Source organism: Podarcis bocagei (assembly GCF_964188305.1).
Source record: "Podarcis bocagei genome assembly, chromosome: 2".
NCBI lineage: Eukaryota > Metazoa > Chordata > Lepidosauria > Squamata > Lacertidae > Podarcis > Podarcis bocagei.
The window spans coordinates 33,067,170-33,084,504 of NC_138126.1; the positions used below are offsets into that span (position 1 = coordinate 33,067,170).

At 44.5% G+C, this 17,335-nt stretch overlaps 1 protein-coding gene across 2 annotated transcripts in view; it reads left to right on the plus strand.

Annotated features, from left to right (window-relative positions):
• TAFA1 (TAFA chemokine like family member 1) overlaps positions 1 to 12,844 on the plus strand; it is a 338,693-nt gene extending 325,849 nt beyond the window's left edge. For both annotated transcript variants that reach the window (XM_081184407.1, XM_081184406.1), the window contains exons 4-5: positions 6,129 to 6,253; positions 11,883 to 12,844. In XM_081184407.1, the coding sequence (XP_081040533.1) occupies positions 6,129 to 6,253; positions 11,883 to 11,900 (143 nt within the window). In that variant the 3' untranslated portion in view covers positions 11,901 to 12,844. The remainder of the gene's footprint in view (positions 1 to 6,128; positions 6,254 to 11,882) is intronic.
• Positions 12,845 to 17,335: the final 4,491 nt, after the last annotated feature.

Consider the following 17,335-nt stretch of genomic DNA (forward strand, 5'->3'; position numbering starts at 1 on the left):
TGCCCCACCAACCTCACTCTGTCCTCAGCTATAGGGGATGTGGGTGGCGCTGTGGTCTAAACCACTGAGCCTCTTGGGCTTGCTGATCAGAATGTCAGCGATTTGAATCCATGCGGTGGGGTGAGCTCCCATTGCTCTGTCCCAGCTTGTGCCAAACTAGCAGTTCAAAAGCACACCAGGGTGAGTAGATAAATAGGTACCACTGCAGTGAGAAGATAAACAGGGTTTCCATGCACTCTGGCACTTGTCACGGTGTCCCATTGTGCCAGAAGTTGTTTAGTCATGCTGGCCACATGACCTAGAAAGCTGTCTGTGGACAAATGACATCTCTCTCGACCTGAAAGTGAGATGAGCGCTGCACCCCATAGTTGCCTTTGACTGGACTTAACAATCCAGGGGTCCTTTACTTTTCTTACCTTTTACCTCAGCTGATGCCCAGCTGCCAACATTCCTACTTACAACCAGCCCAGGCACTTCTTGTCAGCTTCCTGCTCCTCAGTCTCAGCACAGCCCTTGTAGACCTCAGCAGGGGGACAAAACTAGACTTTGTTGGCTCTGCCTCCACCTACTGCTGACCTCCCTGCGTTCTGCCCTGCCAGCCCCAGTGGCCCCAGCCACCACTGGCCACAAACATGGCACCCATTTGTCACCCCGTACAACGAACCCCTTGCACCGCATAGACAAGAGTCCTGAGGCTTAGGATTTGGTTGCTGAAACAGAGACAGACCCAGACTGTACTGTATCCTAAAGGCTTATTTTGGTTTTATCCTTGCTGATACCATTGACATTTACCAGCCCAGGCTCATTTGTCGAAGTAATCTGTGGCATTGCTGAGCTTTCCATTAAAGACATCCTCTGTGGCGGTGTGCTTGCATTTGCAAAGGCATCCTTTGTCTACCACAAGTGAATGTTTATGCTAAAAGGTTACATGCCAGATGGGTGTTTGATGAGGTGATTGAGCATTTATTTGCTCTTTCAATCAAGGTCAGCAATAACAGGATTTGGTTACATCCAGGGACAGCTACCATAAATATGAAGAAAGCACTGTAGAGAGTTGTCTTCCCTCCATCTGAAGTCATGAGATATTCCCCAAGGATCTTTCTGAGGTCTAGCCCTTCATAGTAGATCTCCTGCTTTTCTGTTCCGAATGTCATAGAATCATAATATCATAATATTATAGAATTGTAGAGTTGGAAGGAACTACAAGGATCATCTAGCCCAGCCGTTCTCAACCTGTGGGTCCCCACATGTTGTTGAACTACAACTCCCATCACCCCTAGCTACCAAGGCCAGAGCTCAGGGGTGATGGGAGTTGTGGTCCTACAACATCCAGGGACCCACAGGTTGAGAACCGCTGATCTAGCCCAACCCCCTGCAATACAGGAATCTTTCAAAGCCACAACCCATTAAGAGTCTCATTCTCTACCAACTGGCTACCAGGTTTGTTAGTTTTTGTCCCTTCTATGAGTGTCTGCTTGCTTTCAGTTCTGCTCTACGTGTGTACAGTGGTGCCTCGCAAGACGAAAATAATTCGTTCCGCGAGTCTTTTCGTCTTGCGATGTTTTCCGTCTTGCGAAGCACGGTCCGTCGCAACTGCGCCTCTTCAAGCGGCTTTAAGAAAAAAGCGCAAGACGTTATCGTCTTGCGAAGCAAGCCCATAGGGAAATTCGTCTAGTGAAGCAACGCAAAACCGAAAAACCCTTTCGTCTAGCGAGTTTTTCGTCTTGCGAGGCATTCGTCTTGCGGGGCACCACTGTATTTGAAGAGAATAGCTGTGGCTGAATGGTAAAACATCTGCTGCTTTGCATGCAGAAGATCCCAGGTTCAATCCCCAGCATCTCCAGGTAGGGCTGGGAAAGACAGCTGCCTGAACCCCTGGATAGCTACTGCCCATCATCGTAGTCAACACTGAGGTAGTTGGACCAAAGGCGGCTTCCACATCAATAAAGCAAATATTGCAAAGACACCTTAAGCCTCCGGTGCTCCCTCATTCAAACAAAGCTAAGTCTAGTAGCACTGACCCTAGAACCGCTTGCTACCTGAGGGAGAATGCAAAGATAACTTCCTAGTTCCGCCTCCGCTGCCATTAATAGCATTTTGCCCTGGCAAGGCAGTCCAAGCCTCTGAGTTCTGCATTAGGGCTGACTTCTTCTGTTGATTAAATAAGCACTGCTGTCTTGGCTGTCATAATTTCTTCTCACATACTGTGTTTGACGAAGGACTGATGAAGCCCATTACGGGATGGTTCTTGAAGGGGAATTAAAGCGAATCTCACAACAAATACTAAACGAAAGAACGGAGTCATGGAGAAACTTAGCAAATGATTTCACCCATAGTAAAAGGTAGCCAGACAGGTGTATCGATGACTGTTCACCATATACAACAGTGGCCCACTGTAGCCAGAACAGTCATAGCTGTCAACCGTCCCTTACTTGGCAGGAAACTCCCTTATCCCAGCGCCGTTTCCCACTGCTATCCCTTATTGATGATGTCCCTTAAATTTCCTGGGTTTCAAAGGAAGCAGCTCCTCTCCCTTCCTCCCTGCCGGCCAGGGAGGAGGGAGGCTCCAACTGTGTTGCTTGGCTGCGTTGCTCACCCAATAAGGAGTCTAATAACGACTGGGGGGTAGAGCTTGCATGCCTTGTGCCGATCAAATCAGCCGTGTTGCCTGGGGACTAGCCTTTGCTCAGCACTTCCCAGCGGAGAGGTGACGGTGGTTTTCCTTGCTGCATCCCCTTTGCCGGGTTGCTGCACTGTGGGAACCACCACTTGAGGCTTCATTTGGCTGCTGGCTGGGCTTTCTGCCTTTGGCTTGGAGGGGCTCAGAAGTTGAACATACCTGTGCTTAGAATCGGATGGATAAGTCATCAACGGCCCACTCACCCTTGCCAGGGGAAAGGTCTGTCTGGAGTGGGGGCACATGGTGGGGGAAAAGGAAAGGAGCTGGTTGAGTACAATGGCGGGCGGTGATTTGTTTTGGATTTGTTTTGGAGGCTCCTTTGATTGACTGTTATGGGAAAGGAGCTGTTTGACTAAAATCCCTTATTTTGGCTGCTGATCCCTTATTTTCGAGGCTGCTGATCCCTTATTTTCAAATCTGTAAGTTGACAGCTATGCAGAACAATAAGTGATAATATTCATACGTAGGAATTTTCCTTATATTGAAGACATTTTCACTTAAGAAGGTGAATCTTAATTGCACATCTGCAGAAATGGTTGTATGTGGTGGGGGTAGAATTTGGAGAGATGGTTCTATCCTTTTAAAGAGTTCGTTGAAATGATTTTATCGTTTTTAGAACTTGTGTTTTATTCTATTTTAATTCTGCATGCCACTTTGATGGCTTCATGCTGTGAAGTGGTGTATAATTTGTTTAAAAAATAATAAATATTAAGCCGGTCCATTGACCCATCTAGCCCAGTGTTGTCTGCACTGACTGACAGCAGCTCTCCAATGTTTCTGGCAGGGGTCTTTCCTTTGGAAATGCCAGGGCTTGAACCTAGGACCTTCTGCATTCAAAGCATGTGCTCTACCACTAGCTTTCCCAATGATTCCCTTGTTTGGTTGTTAGCTGCCCAGAAATAGACTGAATGCTAGACTGGAATTGATGAGGTCCACTCTTCCTGGGTCCTATGTGGTTAGGTCTACCATCCATGAAGAATGTTCATTGGTGCTGTTTCGGTAGGTATTGGAATCTTTGCTGCAGAAACAAACTTGAATTTCTTAGGAAGAACTCCCTGACCTCATTTTGGATACACAAAAGGCCCTTCCTCCAATTTTGTGTCCTGCTTACCTTGTGAAGCCTGTGAAAGTATATATTTATATCTCTAGCAGAGCAAGTTGGACCAGAGACGGAAAGGAGCATTCATAAGAAAAGGGAATTAGTTTGGTCACAATCAAGAGAATGCAGAGTTACTGCAGGCAAACTTTCTTGGCAGTCGTCCATTTTTTAATGTACCACAATGGAAAACTGGAGACAAAATTAAGCAGTAAAATTGGAATGGTATTCAGAGGGGAGCAGTCCCCCTTGTGGAGTCAACATCAGAGAATTTCAATTCCGAGTGATTTAGAATATGGGTGGCAATACAATATTGTATGGCCCTGGAGGCAGAATGCACCATCATTACAAATGGGTAACTCTATGTTTTTCTTACAGATGGGTTTCAATGCATGGGAGTGAAATGAACATTGGCACAAGGCACCAAACCATCACCCATGCAAGCCACTTTGGGGGGTGTAATTAGTTTATTTATTTAATCTTACACTTCCAAGTCCTGAGCTAGCTTGCAGTATTCATTTAAACGCATCTAACAACAACATAATTAAAACCAGATAAACAATAATATAACATTCCTGGAAATCAAATGTCAAATGTGGTGGGGGTTGGTGGAACAAAAACTATTGCAGCCCTTTTTAAAAAAAGGGAAGTGGACTGAATTTTCACCTGGGAGCAGTGACTGGTCCAGATTACAATGGTGGCAAATTGACTCTGCATGGTAAGTGGCCAAGGCCAGCCCAAGACATTTTGCTGCCTGAGGCAAAACAGCACTGCAATAAATTCATAAAACAACAATAATATGTATTCTTGAAACCTATCTGGGACAGCAGGGAGATTGTGCCAGCAGGGAGATTGTGCCAGAGAAAAGTTGGATGCTGAAACCTGTCTCGCTCTCTTCTGGGGGTCTGTTGGGGTACTAATGGCTTTTCCTTCCATCATTCCAAGGGAACTGAGCCATTGGTAAGCGCTTGGAACCCCTGGAGACTCTCACCACTTGGAGACTGAGGTGGCACATAGCAGTAGAAATGGGACTTTGGATCAGAGCACATACACACCATCACATTTCAGTTAGTGAACATGCTCCCTGCAGGCAAGATGTGCAAGGTCAACACCTGTCGATGGGAGCAGTGAATCCGCTCCCTGTTTTTGTGGCACTTCTGAATTTGTTAGTCAGGGATGGAACAGTGACAGCTCTGCCTTTTCAGTTGAGCTACATCTTGGTGCCTTTCTGCTCTATGCTTCTTCTGTCGCTCTCAGTCCCATTAGATGAATGCAGACTTCTCTGTTTGGGATTTGGGGCCTCGCCTGGGCATGCTCCCTCCCGAGGTCACACCTGTTACACATCGTGATGCACACCCTCCTCAAATGTTTTTGCCTTGCAGGAATGTGATCATGAACTATGATAATAATACCTTTTGTTTGCCTGGATGGAGCATCAAGAGAGGAGTGTGTGGCCATGTGCATAGAAGCCTCTCACTGGTTTCCAGTATAGCTATTGGGTTGTTTTTAGTTTTATTGTGTATTTTGTGGTTTCATATCTTGATTTTATTATGTGAACCGTCCTGAGACCCCCGGGTGTAGGGCAGCATAATATTAATATTAATAATAATAATAATAATAATAATAATAATAATAATAATACAGGTAGCCATCAGAAGGTCTCCCACAAAGGGGTGCAGACGTAGGGTTGAAATAAGGATTCTCATCCCTGCTATATAACAGGCATGTCCACCCCTCAATCACAGGGGTGATTCAGGTCAATCGTGGAATCAATTGAAATGGCCCCCAACCCCCCAAAAACACAAAACTTTGGGTCATGCTTCCCAAAAAAATCTGAAGAACTCTGAACTCTGGGCAGTCCCCCTAAAAAAAGCTCAACAACTCTGGTAAATCACTGCCCCAGTTTTATTATACTGGGAGTAGATGGCAGCCTCATGAGAGTTGGATGGGCCTATCATATCAAATACGGTCAAACCTCGGAACTCGAACAGCTCTGTTGCCAAACATTTCAGTTCCCAAACGCCAAAAACCTGGAAGTAAGAGTTCCGGTTTTCGAATGTTCCTTGGAACTCAAATGTCCAATGCGGAAGTACAAGAAGCTCTTGCAACCAATCGAAAGCCGCATCTCGGAACTTGAACATTTCGGAAGTCGAACAGTTTTCTGGAACAGATTATGTCCGAGTTCCGAGGTTTGACTGTATGACACCAGGTGGATTAATGTAATTTTATTTTTTTAAAAAAAGTCTGTTGAGATCCGGAGGAAGCTTTTGCATTCAGATTGAGAGAAGTGAATTGAAACAAAACAAACAAAAAACCAGTTCACAAATATTTTGCTTGTTTTGTGTCTCTTAGCATCAATAGTCATTGGGAAATGGTGGTGTGAGATGGAGCCATGCCTAGAGGGCGAGGAATGCAAGACGTTACCTGACAACTCAGGATGGATGTGTGCAACCGGCAATAAAGTCAAGACCACCAGAGTAAGTTTTTTTCCTCTTTCCCCTTTTCACCTCCTTCATTCCCCCCACCCAGCCACCTCCTGAGTTTTTCCATCCTCGAGTCTCTGGCAAAAGCTAAGAAGCTGTTTCCTTGCTCAGTAATGCATGTCCTTCCTTACCTACTGACTGGGTGAGTCAGAGGTGAGTCCTCAGCTGAACTCTACCAGGCAGCTGAGTTGCACTGAATCACCATGTCACTTTCTTAAAAGTAATTTGCCCCCCAAGGAATAAAATAGCAACCTGTCAGCAGGACCAGTTGTGACTGTTAAAGATTACACTTACTGTATTTCTTATCGTTGGATGTAAAAGCTGTTGGTTAAACCATTGCCATTTCAGACGGTGAAATGTTTTCAACCGGCCTCGGTAATATTAGGTTGGAAATCGGAGTTCCTACCATGTATTCACAAATACACACAAACACCATTAAATGTAAACATTGCCTGTTGTGTGTTCCCCCAGGTGCCCTTTGCACAGTCAGGGATAGGATTGGTAATGATTTGTGGAGCCAAATGCCATGGATTCAGCCTAAGCCCATGATTTGGGCATGATCCAAAGTAGCCTCAACCGTACCACTTTGGGGGAGATAAAGTTACGAATATATGTAGCTAGAGATGGATGAATCTGACACTTTCAACTTCTCTCGAGTTTCTCTCATTTCTAACCTTAAATTCACTTAGGCCTGAACTTGTTGATAGCCTAATGGCCAAGCCTTAGTCTTGCATGTGCAGCAAGTCCTATCTGCTGTGCTGAGTTGTTGATCTGTTGTTCACAAATAAATACAGCTATTGAAGTTAGAAACATGGGAAGCTGCCTTAAACTGGTCCATCTAGCTCCATATTCTCTACACTGACTGGCAGCTGCTCTTCAGGATTTCAGCCAGGAGTGTCTCCCAACCCTTCATGGAGAGGCCATGTTCTACCACTGAGCTATGGCCCTTCTCTTTTCCTGATGTCTGCTGCTTCCTGGTATTAGGGCAGACCTGTTGCAAGGACCCTTGTGTGTCTGCTGGGTGCAGTCATTTCCCCATAAAATAAATTACCTGTGCAATAGGTATATCTATACAGGTAGCAGCAACCAGGCAAGCATTCTCCTGCAAGTAAGGTTCTCCATCCTCTGTATCTTTGGGCGAAAACACAGCCATAAGGCAGTCTGTTCCTCTCATCCACTCTCTGAGTATTTCCTTACTGTGATGCGTTGTGTTTTGCACTCGGAAATACACATGTAAGGTTCTGTTTTGCATCTTCTCTGCTTCTCACAGTATCTGACATACCAGCTGTGAGTTAATATTCAGCGTCCAGAAATTGTTGTTAGGCACTTAAAAACTTCATTCATATTCAGATATACGGCTCCACCTACTCTGTATGGATTATTATATTTCATATCAATTAGATGCCCGTGGACCTGAATGTTCAAATATGAAATAAATCCCCCCCCCCATTCCATCCTGTATTTCCCCCTATCATTTCCCTACAGGAACTATTTTAATTAGCTAGCTAGGGCACCTTCTAGTGTAAATCCCAGGAACATTTTGCTTTGTTTCTTGAAAACATTGTGGAAAATATTACAACAGGAGAAGGTAAATTGACGGGGTAAGCTTAGCAACTATCCTGTAAATCATCATAGATGTCTGCACAGAAAGAAGGCAGAGAGTTTGGTCTGCAGATTATTTACTTTTTGCAACTTTTAAAATATGTGGTGGGTGGGTGGGCAAGAGTCACCACAGCACACAACAGAGGTTTGAAATTTGGCCTTATTTCATTAGAAGGGAAAGCATCAAAAAGCTAGGTTGTGCATTTCATCTGCATGAGGATCACTTGCGTCTTTATTTATTTACTAAAAACTTAGGAATGACTCAACATCTTGACGTGGAATTGCTCCCAGGAACATGGGGGGTGGGGCGCCACAGGCAGGTGGCTGACATTGTCTAATCAAAAGCAAGTCCATATCCATCTGCACAGCAGCCTATTTTGTCTTTACGCCTAAGAGACAGCTACCCAATGGTTTCCTTTGTCTTCATTTGGGAGAGGACTTCTTCTGGAGCACCAAATGGCAGTGTCATAGCTGACGTTTCCTGGACACACCCCACCACGGGCCAATAAAGGAGTTGTGATTTAAGAATAAATGTGGACACTGGTGGAGGAAGTGCACCACCCCGGCACCATCGAGGAGGGAGGTAACATTGCTGCCACCACCACCACCACCCCTGGACATGTGCCATGCGCACCCCCCACCATGCCTGGTGCCACGCCCCCTGTGATGGCCTGGGAATCCAATTCAGAGGTTGAACCAGAGGAAACCCAGCCTGCTCAGGAGTCCCCGCCTCCAGGGCCAGCTGAGCTGGGGCAGGGCCTTGGATCTGAAGCGCCTGCACCTGTGCCAGATCCTCAGGAGCAGGCACCAGGTGGATCCACTCTAGCTCCGGAGGGGATTGAGGACACATTGCCTACAGGTGCGCCTCTCCCAGCCCAGTCAGGGGAAGGTGAGTCTCCCCCTGGGTCCAGTAACCCTCCAGCCTCTCCTGAGCTGCAGAGGCTCAGGGCAGAGAGGCGGTGGGAACTGGTTTCACCCAGGAGGAGTGCTCGCCTTAAGGCCAGAAGAGGCGGGTCACCTGGGGGCCAGGACCGCCCCTGGCCTCAGAGAAGATAAAGGCCCGTCAGCCCGATCCCAGGTTGTGGGAGCAACGTCGTTGAAGAGCTGTTTTGGCCAGCACCCAGACCTGTTCCTCCAGAGTTCCCGTCCTTGCCCGGCTCCTCACTTTGGACCCCGCCTCGCCCGTGGAGGACAGACTACAGACCCTCGACCCAGGTCCTGGACCTCGCCCCACGGTAACCAGCACACCCCCACAGGCTATGCACCACGCCCCCAGGATGCACACCACGCCCCCGGGACACGCACCAGCCACTCCCCCGCCTGCTCTCCGCCCCCGGTGTCGGAGCATGCAGCATCGCCACTGAATGTGGACCTTTAGCGAGACAGATGTTGCTGATATTCTCACTACTCAAAGCTACACTAGGAGAGGATATACTGGTTGCTGCTGTTAGGAAACTGATATCTTCTGGTTTTCTCTTCACCCCACTGCAGCATTCAGTGGGTTCTACTGGGCTCCATTATAGGCAGCAATGATACTACTCTGTACCCCAACCAAGCCCCTAAACAAGAATTTCATATCCAGCTTTTTTCCTGACACTGGAAAAGCACACTTAATTATATCATACTGAAAATAAAAACATAAAGAGTGCAATCCTATGCACACTTCCTTGAGATTATGCCTACTGAAAATAGTAGGCCTCGCTTCTGAATAAGCTCAAATAAAAATGCACTTTAAGTAACCATTACCACATTCTGTGGCCAGGGAAGGTTGCCCCTCCTCCACCCCACAACTAGGCCTCACCCTCATTATGCAAAATAGCAAGCATCCAAAGGAAATGGAAAAATAACCGGGGCCTCACACTTAAAGGTCCCATCCAGAACACCAACTCTTGAGTTGCTTGTTGACCTATTTTATTTCTCCGGAGAAAAGAAGAGCTATTTGGAGCTCACACTTACCATCAAAAGCCGAATCGATAATAAAAAAAAGCAATGCTTCGCCAAGTTCAAGTCTTTCATGGGAACAAGATGTACTACAAGAGTCCAGTGTTAAAGTTCAGGCTTTAATGCTTAGAAGGAGGGAGCCGAAATGAAAGACCTCTTTCTTTGCCTCCCATTCATGTGTGCTTTCTCCATCCGCCTGCTCTACAAACTCTCTGAGCCTGTTCTACCCTGTTCACCTGCACCACATGCCATCTGTCAGGAGCGGGGGACTCTTGGACCAGAGCCAAGATGGTGATTCTATGCCCAGAGTATCTTAGGAAACAGAGACTCCTAAGTGGACATTCTGAAGTGTGGTGGTAGTGGCTTGAATTCACACATTCAGTGCATTCCACAATGGGATGATCACCATATTCTGCTTATCTGATTTTATCTTAACACCTTAGGAATCCTCTTAAATGAAGTAATAATGGAATAGGCCAGTGATGGGGGACTTGTGGCACTCCAGTTGGACAACAACTCCCATCAACCACAGCCAATATGGCCAATAGTAAAAAATTACGGGAATAGTAATCCAGTCATTTTAATGCAAGATATCAGCTCACATCTAATTCTGGGCTATTTGTGGGCTGTTAATATATGTGCACATCATAGAATTGTAGAGTTGGAAGGCCTCCCTAGGGGTCATCTAATCCAACCCTCTGCAATGCTGGAATCTCAACAAAAGCATCCATGACAGATGACTATCCAACCTCTACTTAAACCCTCTGAGGAAGGAGAGTCTACAACCTCCCGAGGGAGACCGTTCCACTGTCAATCAGCTCTTATGGTTAGAAAGTTCTTCCTGGTCAGAATCTCCTTTCTTGTCACTTGACACCATTGGTTTGAGTCCGCCCTCCAGAGTAGGAGAAAACATGTTTGTTGCATCTCCCATGTGACAGCCCTTCAGATATTTGAAGGTGGCTATCATATCTCTTCTCAGTCTCTTCTTTTCCAGGCTAACCATACCCAGCTCCTTCAACCACTGCTCTTAAGCCTTGGTTTCCAGACCCTTGATCATCTTGGTTGCCATCCTCTGCACACATTCCAGCTTGTTTATCACTCCCACCAGGCTCAGAATCTCTGTCTGTTTTCACCTCTAGATTCTTCAGAGTTCCTTTTCATGAGTTCTGCCATCACTGCAATCCTGATCACACTTCCTTGGGAGTTAAACCTTCTGAACTCAGTGAAGTTTACTTTGGAGTAGACATGCACAGAACTGCCTTTCATGCCATCATGCTTGATTCTACCATCTTAAATCTGGGCACGGTTTTTCAGTAGTTAAGGGTGCAATCCTACGGTCTCAGGGAGGATTCTGTGGGTGGAGAAAGAACTCCATGGGTGGAGAGAGGGAGGTCTATGAGAAGAGCAGGTGGTTCACCCACAGATGCCTCCTCCTTGAAACTGCAAAAATATCCACGGCTGTCTCTTCTCTGCGTTCAGTGCAGGATAGCTGGATAGAACAAAGAGGAGATGCTCTTCATGTGCTTTGCCTTAAGAAATGACAAATACTTGATTATTTGAAACATTTTTATAATGGTCTTCATGGGCCAGAGACAGCCAACGTGGGGACTTCCCAATGTTGCTTGAACAACAACCCACATAATTTCCTGATCCTTGGCCATGCTGGCAGGAGCTGCTATGACTTGCCATCCAACACAAGATGAAGGGCACAACATTGACTACTCCTGTTATGGGACAGGAGTATGGTTTGGTGAGGCTGTGGCATCTGCTAAGTGTACATAGCACCATTCTTGAATGGTTCCAAGAAATTTCCATCAGGTGGGGAAAGTACGTTGCTTAAGATATTCTTGTTATGATGTTGCATGTGAATAAGAATTGGGGGCACCAGTACTAAAGCTTTTAAATGGTTATTATATCGCAGGGCAGCAATTCTTGCTTACTTTCCAATCAATACTCTTCCCTAGTCTCCTCCTTGCTATGCTGCAATAGAGAAGGAGGAATTTCCGCTAAACAATTGGAGGATCAAGATGTTTTTCAAGGAACTGAGTATAATTCCTTCTTGTGAATTTTGTTGTTACAGATTCATCCGAGAACCTAACAAAACATCTTCCGACAGCAGCCAGTGAAGGGAACCCCTGACAGATAAGAGGACAGAAATCTTTAAACCATCTCCAGCTTTTACAAGCCAAATGGGATTTTTTTTTAATTTATTTGCACTTTAACTCTGTACCAGAGGAAACTACAGTGGTTTACTTGTGTGGAGTCAAATGCCCTAGAAAAGCAGCACACCAGATTTGACAACAGTGAATGGAAAAGAGGGTGAAAGGAAATAAGGAAATAAAAAAGCAGTTACTGAGAAGCAAGCTTCCTGATGTTGGAATATGAAAAACAGACCTACAAGTGTGGATCTACAATTTTCTTTGTATCATTAAAAATATATAAATATATGAGATATTTTGAAATAAAGCCTGACTCTTTAAGAAAATGAGCAGAAGCCACACTTTGCTGCAACTGCTTTGTAACCTTTTTTAAAAAAAAAAATGCACAGACGTTTTGGAGATCAAGAAGACAACTGGAAAAGAACATAAAGCGAGATGACTTCTGACAAAAGAACTGGAATGTTGCTTCTTCTTTTTTATTCTGGTTCCTATTATTTCAACCGGACATTCAAGGAAATTCCACCGTTCCATTTTCCTGTGTTCTGGAGTCCTTTTCTTTTCTTTTCCTCCTCGTGCAACAATAGCATGCTGGCTTTGCTTACATTAACCATACTTTATACTTAATTGATATGTAATACCAGTTCTACTTTCTTCCAAGGACATCTTTTGTGGGGGGGCATCAGTTGTCCCACAGAGAAGAGAAAGAGGACTCTTGATACTTGGGGGGGAAACACACAGTCTACGTTCAGAGGTTTATTTGGCAGACTTTGGGTAGACTGTGGGCTACCTTATTAAAGAAGCACTGTACAGATCATTGTCTACAGACTTTGTATAGCTGGTATAGACAATCCTAGTAAAAAAGAAAAGAAAAGTTGGTTGCTAACTTCAATGGCTTGTGTTGTTTGCTCAACCACTCATGAGGGCTGTTTTATTGTATCTGATTAGGATAGAATCTTATCTACTTAGAGGTTCATCTACTCCAATCTCCTGCAATGCAGGGATTTCAACTAATGCATCCATGACAGATGGCCACCCAACTTCTGCATAGAAACCTCCAAGCAAGGAGAGTCCTTTCCACACTTAGTGTTTATAGTGGTATAGTTGCTGGGCTTCCAGCTTGCCCGGGTTTCTGTGCGGAGGGGGTGAGGGTTGGTGGACATGGTTGGTGAGACTTCTCTTCTATGCCACTTCCCTCTGACTGGTCCCAGCTGTCAGTTTGCAAGCTCAGTTCAGAGGAGAGCTATGCCAAATGGGGATGATGGTGCTGTGCCAAAGTATTGCCTGTGACAGCAGCCAGGTTCATCGTAGACCAGACAGACCAATAGTTTCTCTTCTAATCTCCTATACTCCAACAAGATTAGAATTCTGGAATGCTAATAATAATTTTAAAAAAGCTGTGAAAGGGCTATTCTCATGAATATGTTTATAACGCTGACAATTACTGGCTGGAAGGACACAAGGTTATGCAAGGGGTGTGACCACAGCCACAGAACTTTATCTATTCAGGCACAACCTGCCCTTAGTATGACAAGGAAAACCCCACACTCCCTCTCTAATAACAGCAACATGTGACCAAAGGTGCAGTTAATCAGGCTTAAAAATGTTGGAACAAACAGCAATTATACCACCATAAATGGTAAGTGAGGAAAGACCCTGGAATTTGTACTGGTTCAGGGTTTTCCTGCTGTGTTTCAGCCACGGTGATGTCAATAGTAATAATAAAAAAAAGAATAAATCCCAAATCTAGGGTGTAGGGCCATGTTGGAATGGAACCAAGATGGTGTAATACGTCACACATCTCTGAAAGAGGGGCAAAGTGGTTTGGGCATTGGATGGGTCCAAGAATCAGAAGGTTCATAAGGTTTTCCTTTTCAAGATTGCATTACCAAAAAGCAATGCACTTTAAGAACTTTCAATGGTTGTCACTTTAAACTTACAGCAATCATGTAATTGAAATATAAGCGGGATTGCCCCACCCATGTAGCTAAACAACAACCTGATGTCAACTGCTCAGATTCATGAGTATAGACTAAATCCATTTACTTGAGCAGCAATGTCTGGGACCCAATGTTCATGGGGGCAGTTTGGTCTGACTTGAGACGTTAACATCTTACTGACCAAGGAATAGTAAGAAGAACACCCTGGTCAGGGTGGCAGAACTGGCCCGTTCAATATGCATATGACTCTTCCTGGATACAGCATTCCTGCCGGTGTAGTGCAACCAGCTCTAGAGAAAACTGAGCTGGAGCTGAATTTGTGCGCAAAGGTTTCTTTATTTATGAGATTTATTATCCACCATAAATTCCTGGGGTGGGGATACATCCATGTGAATGTGCAAAATTAAAATCCAATAAAACAATTGAAAACAAAGCAAAGCACATGCATCAATATGCACCATAGAAGTGGCCTTACAAAAACCACATAAATCTTAGCTTGCAAAGACCAGGGTAAACAGGCGTATCTTCAGCAAATGATGCGACTCATATACTGAGGGTACTTGATGCACTTCTATGTAGAGGGAGTTCCACATTTGGGGGAGTTACCACAGAGAAAACTCTCTCTTTCAGGCCACTACTCCTGTGTTTCCCAGGGCAGCAGAATTAGCAAGAGACACTTGAGAGAGTCTGTGGGGAACCAGGCAGCCTTTCAGATATTTGGGGCCTAAGTCATAATAGCATATTGACCCACACATGGAAAGAGGCTCTACAGAATTTTCCCACACAACAACTGCTCTTTAAACTTAAAGGTGTTCAAGAGGTCTTTGAACATTTGACATGTGGACTTTTTAAAGGGAAAATGCAACCAGAGTGCATGTATTGTTTTTCCTCTGTTGGGATTACAGTGGTACCTCGGGTTAAGAACTTAATTCGTTCTGGAGGTCCGTACTTAACCTGAAACTGTTCTTATCATGAGGTACCACTTTAGCTAATGGGGCCTCCCACTGCTGCTGCGCCTCCACGGTGCAATTTCTGTTCTCATCCTGAAGTAAAGTTCTTTAGCCAAGGTACTATTTCTGGGTTAGCAGAGTCTGTAACCTGAAGCGTCTGTAACCCAAGGTACCACTGTATTCCTCTCTTTTTAAAACAAGTCTCATGCCAAAACACCAAACTATCCTGGGTGGTTCTGTGGCACCAGCCTCTGAAAATGAAATATCAGAAATTTCCAAATGTGTGTCCTCCCTCAGTGACCCAAAATCCTATGAGCGCTTTTGATGTTACCAAGGAAGCCACTGCAATATGCTTGAGAACTTAGACCCTTGAGAACTTGGCATGGAGGTTGTCCTTGATCTGCTTGAAGACTTCCCTGGGTCATCTCCTAACCTCTGCTCCCACATGTGATCCTTATGCCAAATGAGTGGGATTTTAAAGAGAGCAGGACAATGGAAAATCTTTATATTCTGTACTCTGTTACACTGTTTTCAGCTTGCTGTCACCTCTCAATACACCCACACATCAACTGTACTAATCAGATTTATCCTGTACAGAGGAAGGGCAGAACATTCTGTCCCAGCCTCAGCTGTTGTCCATCTCCAAGACAACAGCTTCCGCACCTTGATATGTAGAGAAATATATTAAAAAGTTGTCATTCTCATGACACTGTATATTAAACCAGCAGCACTAGGTGTTGTGTTACATTCTTCAGGGACTTCCACAGCCAAAACCAGAAGGGCTAATCTTTAGAGTTAAATAAACTTCAAGGATGTGCTGTTGGATACAAAGCATTCTGTTTCATGGTATATCCCCAAAAATGATTTAGTGGGCTTTAAAATGCCCGAATCTGTGCTGGATTGTGGCCTAAGTTATCATAACCCTGTAAATAGTTGTCAAATGGCATTACCAGATAGGGGGAAACTTTCAGAAGGCTGCTTTGTCCCTTGAAAACTGTAGTCCCCTTGTGGTTGCCTTTCCACCTCAAAATGGTTGTGAGGATTTCCACAAAAACTGTGCAGGTCTTTAGTGACAGCCTACAAATCAGAATATGGCTTCCCTGAACATGCAAATTCTTGAGTACGGATGGGTGCGCCCTGCGAGGCCGATGTCAAATTCAGTCGGAAATAACTCAAGCCACTTTGCATTCAGTGTCGGAAGAAAGGCAGGATACAAATGAAATGAAATGAATGAATATATTTTGGGGAGTTTCCAAAAAGATAGAAATAAAGGGGTGTATCTGATGCTTGCATAACAGATCTTTCCTCTCCTCCCCATTCAGCCTCCCATGCACCTTCAAATTCTCCAGAGGGTTGGGGGACCCCCTGGAGCAGAGCGGGGTGGCATGTGAGAGAAGAAAAGGAAGGGGCAGTCCCATTGTGTAAACAGAAGGCAGAGAAATCAAGTTAATAACCCTGAGAATTACTGATAATTATAGATAGATGATAGCTTGATAGCTAGATAGATAGATGATAGATAGATGATAGATAGATAGATAGATAGATAGATAGATAGATAGATAGATAGAGATAGATGATAGATAGATAATAGATAGATAGATGATAGATAGATAGATAGATAGATAGATAGATAGATAGATGATAGATAGATAGATAGATAGATGATAGATAGATAGATAGATAGATGATAGATAGATAGATATAGAGATATAAAATTTGTGTCTGAATATATATTCTGTTATCCCTTAAAGTTATGCTTGTATGTATGTACTGTATGCTTTTTTTCTCTCATGTTGGATTGGGGAGTTGGAGAGAAGAGTGTTAAAAAATATGCTTGCACTTTGTGTGTTTCTGGCTGTTCAGCAACATGATTGCTTCATGTTGGCAATATTGCTGCCTTTAAGTGCAACTACACGAGAGGATCAGTGGACAATGTCAGAAGAAGTTCAGAACGCAAAGGGGAAACCACTTTCAACAGCAACAGGAGAGAAATTGCTTTCTAAACCTTCTACTGATAACTCCTGTAAACGTCCAGATGACAATAAGAGGTAAGTCTGGAAACAGGTTGAAGCTGCAACAGATTGCTGAGGCCCACAAAAGCATCATCCTCTCTAATGAGACAATTTTGGATGTATTTTCAATGTATGTCCCTGCATAAAGGAATGTCTAAATAACTACAAAACTAATCCTACATTTCACCAAACGCAACCAAAACTTCTTGTGGGAATGAAGTTCACACTTTATGTTGGCTGCTCATGTCTGAAACCATCATCACAAATCAAACATCAAAGACTTCATATCACCTGACATCTTTTCAAACACATCTTTTTCCATGGAGACTTTTCAGCTACAAGCCCATCAAGGGAGGACATATCAAGGGCAGTACTTCATGGTTAGGGAACCTTCTTAAGCCTCATGGACACACTCTTTCTTAGGCAACCTTCCAGGAGCTGCGTGCCAATGTAGGTTTGGCCAGAGGAAAAAAGT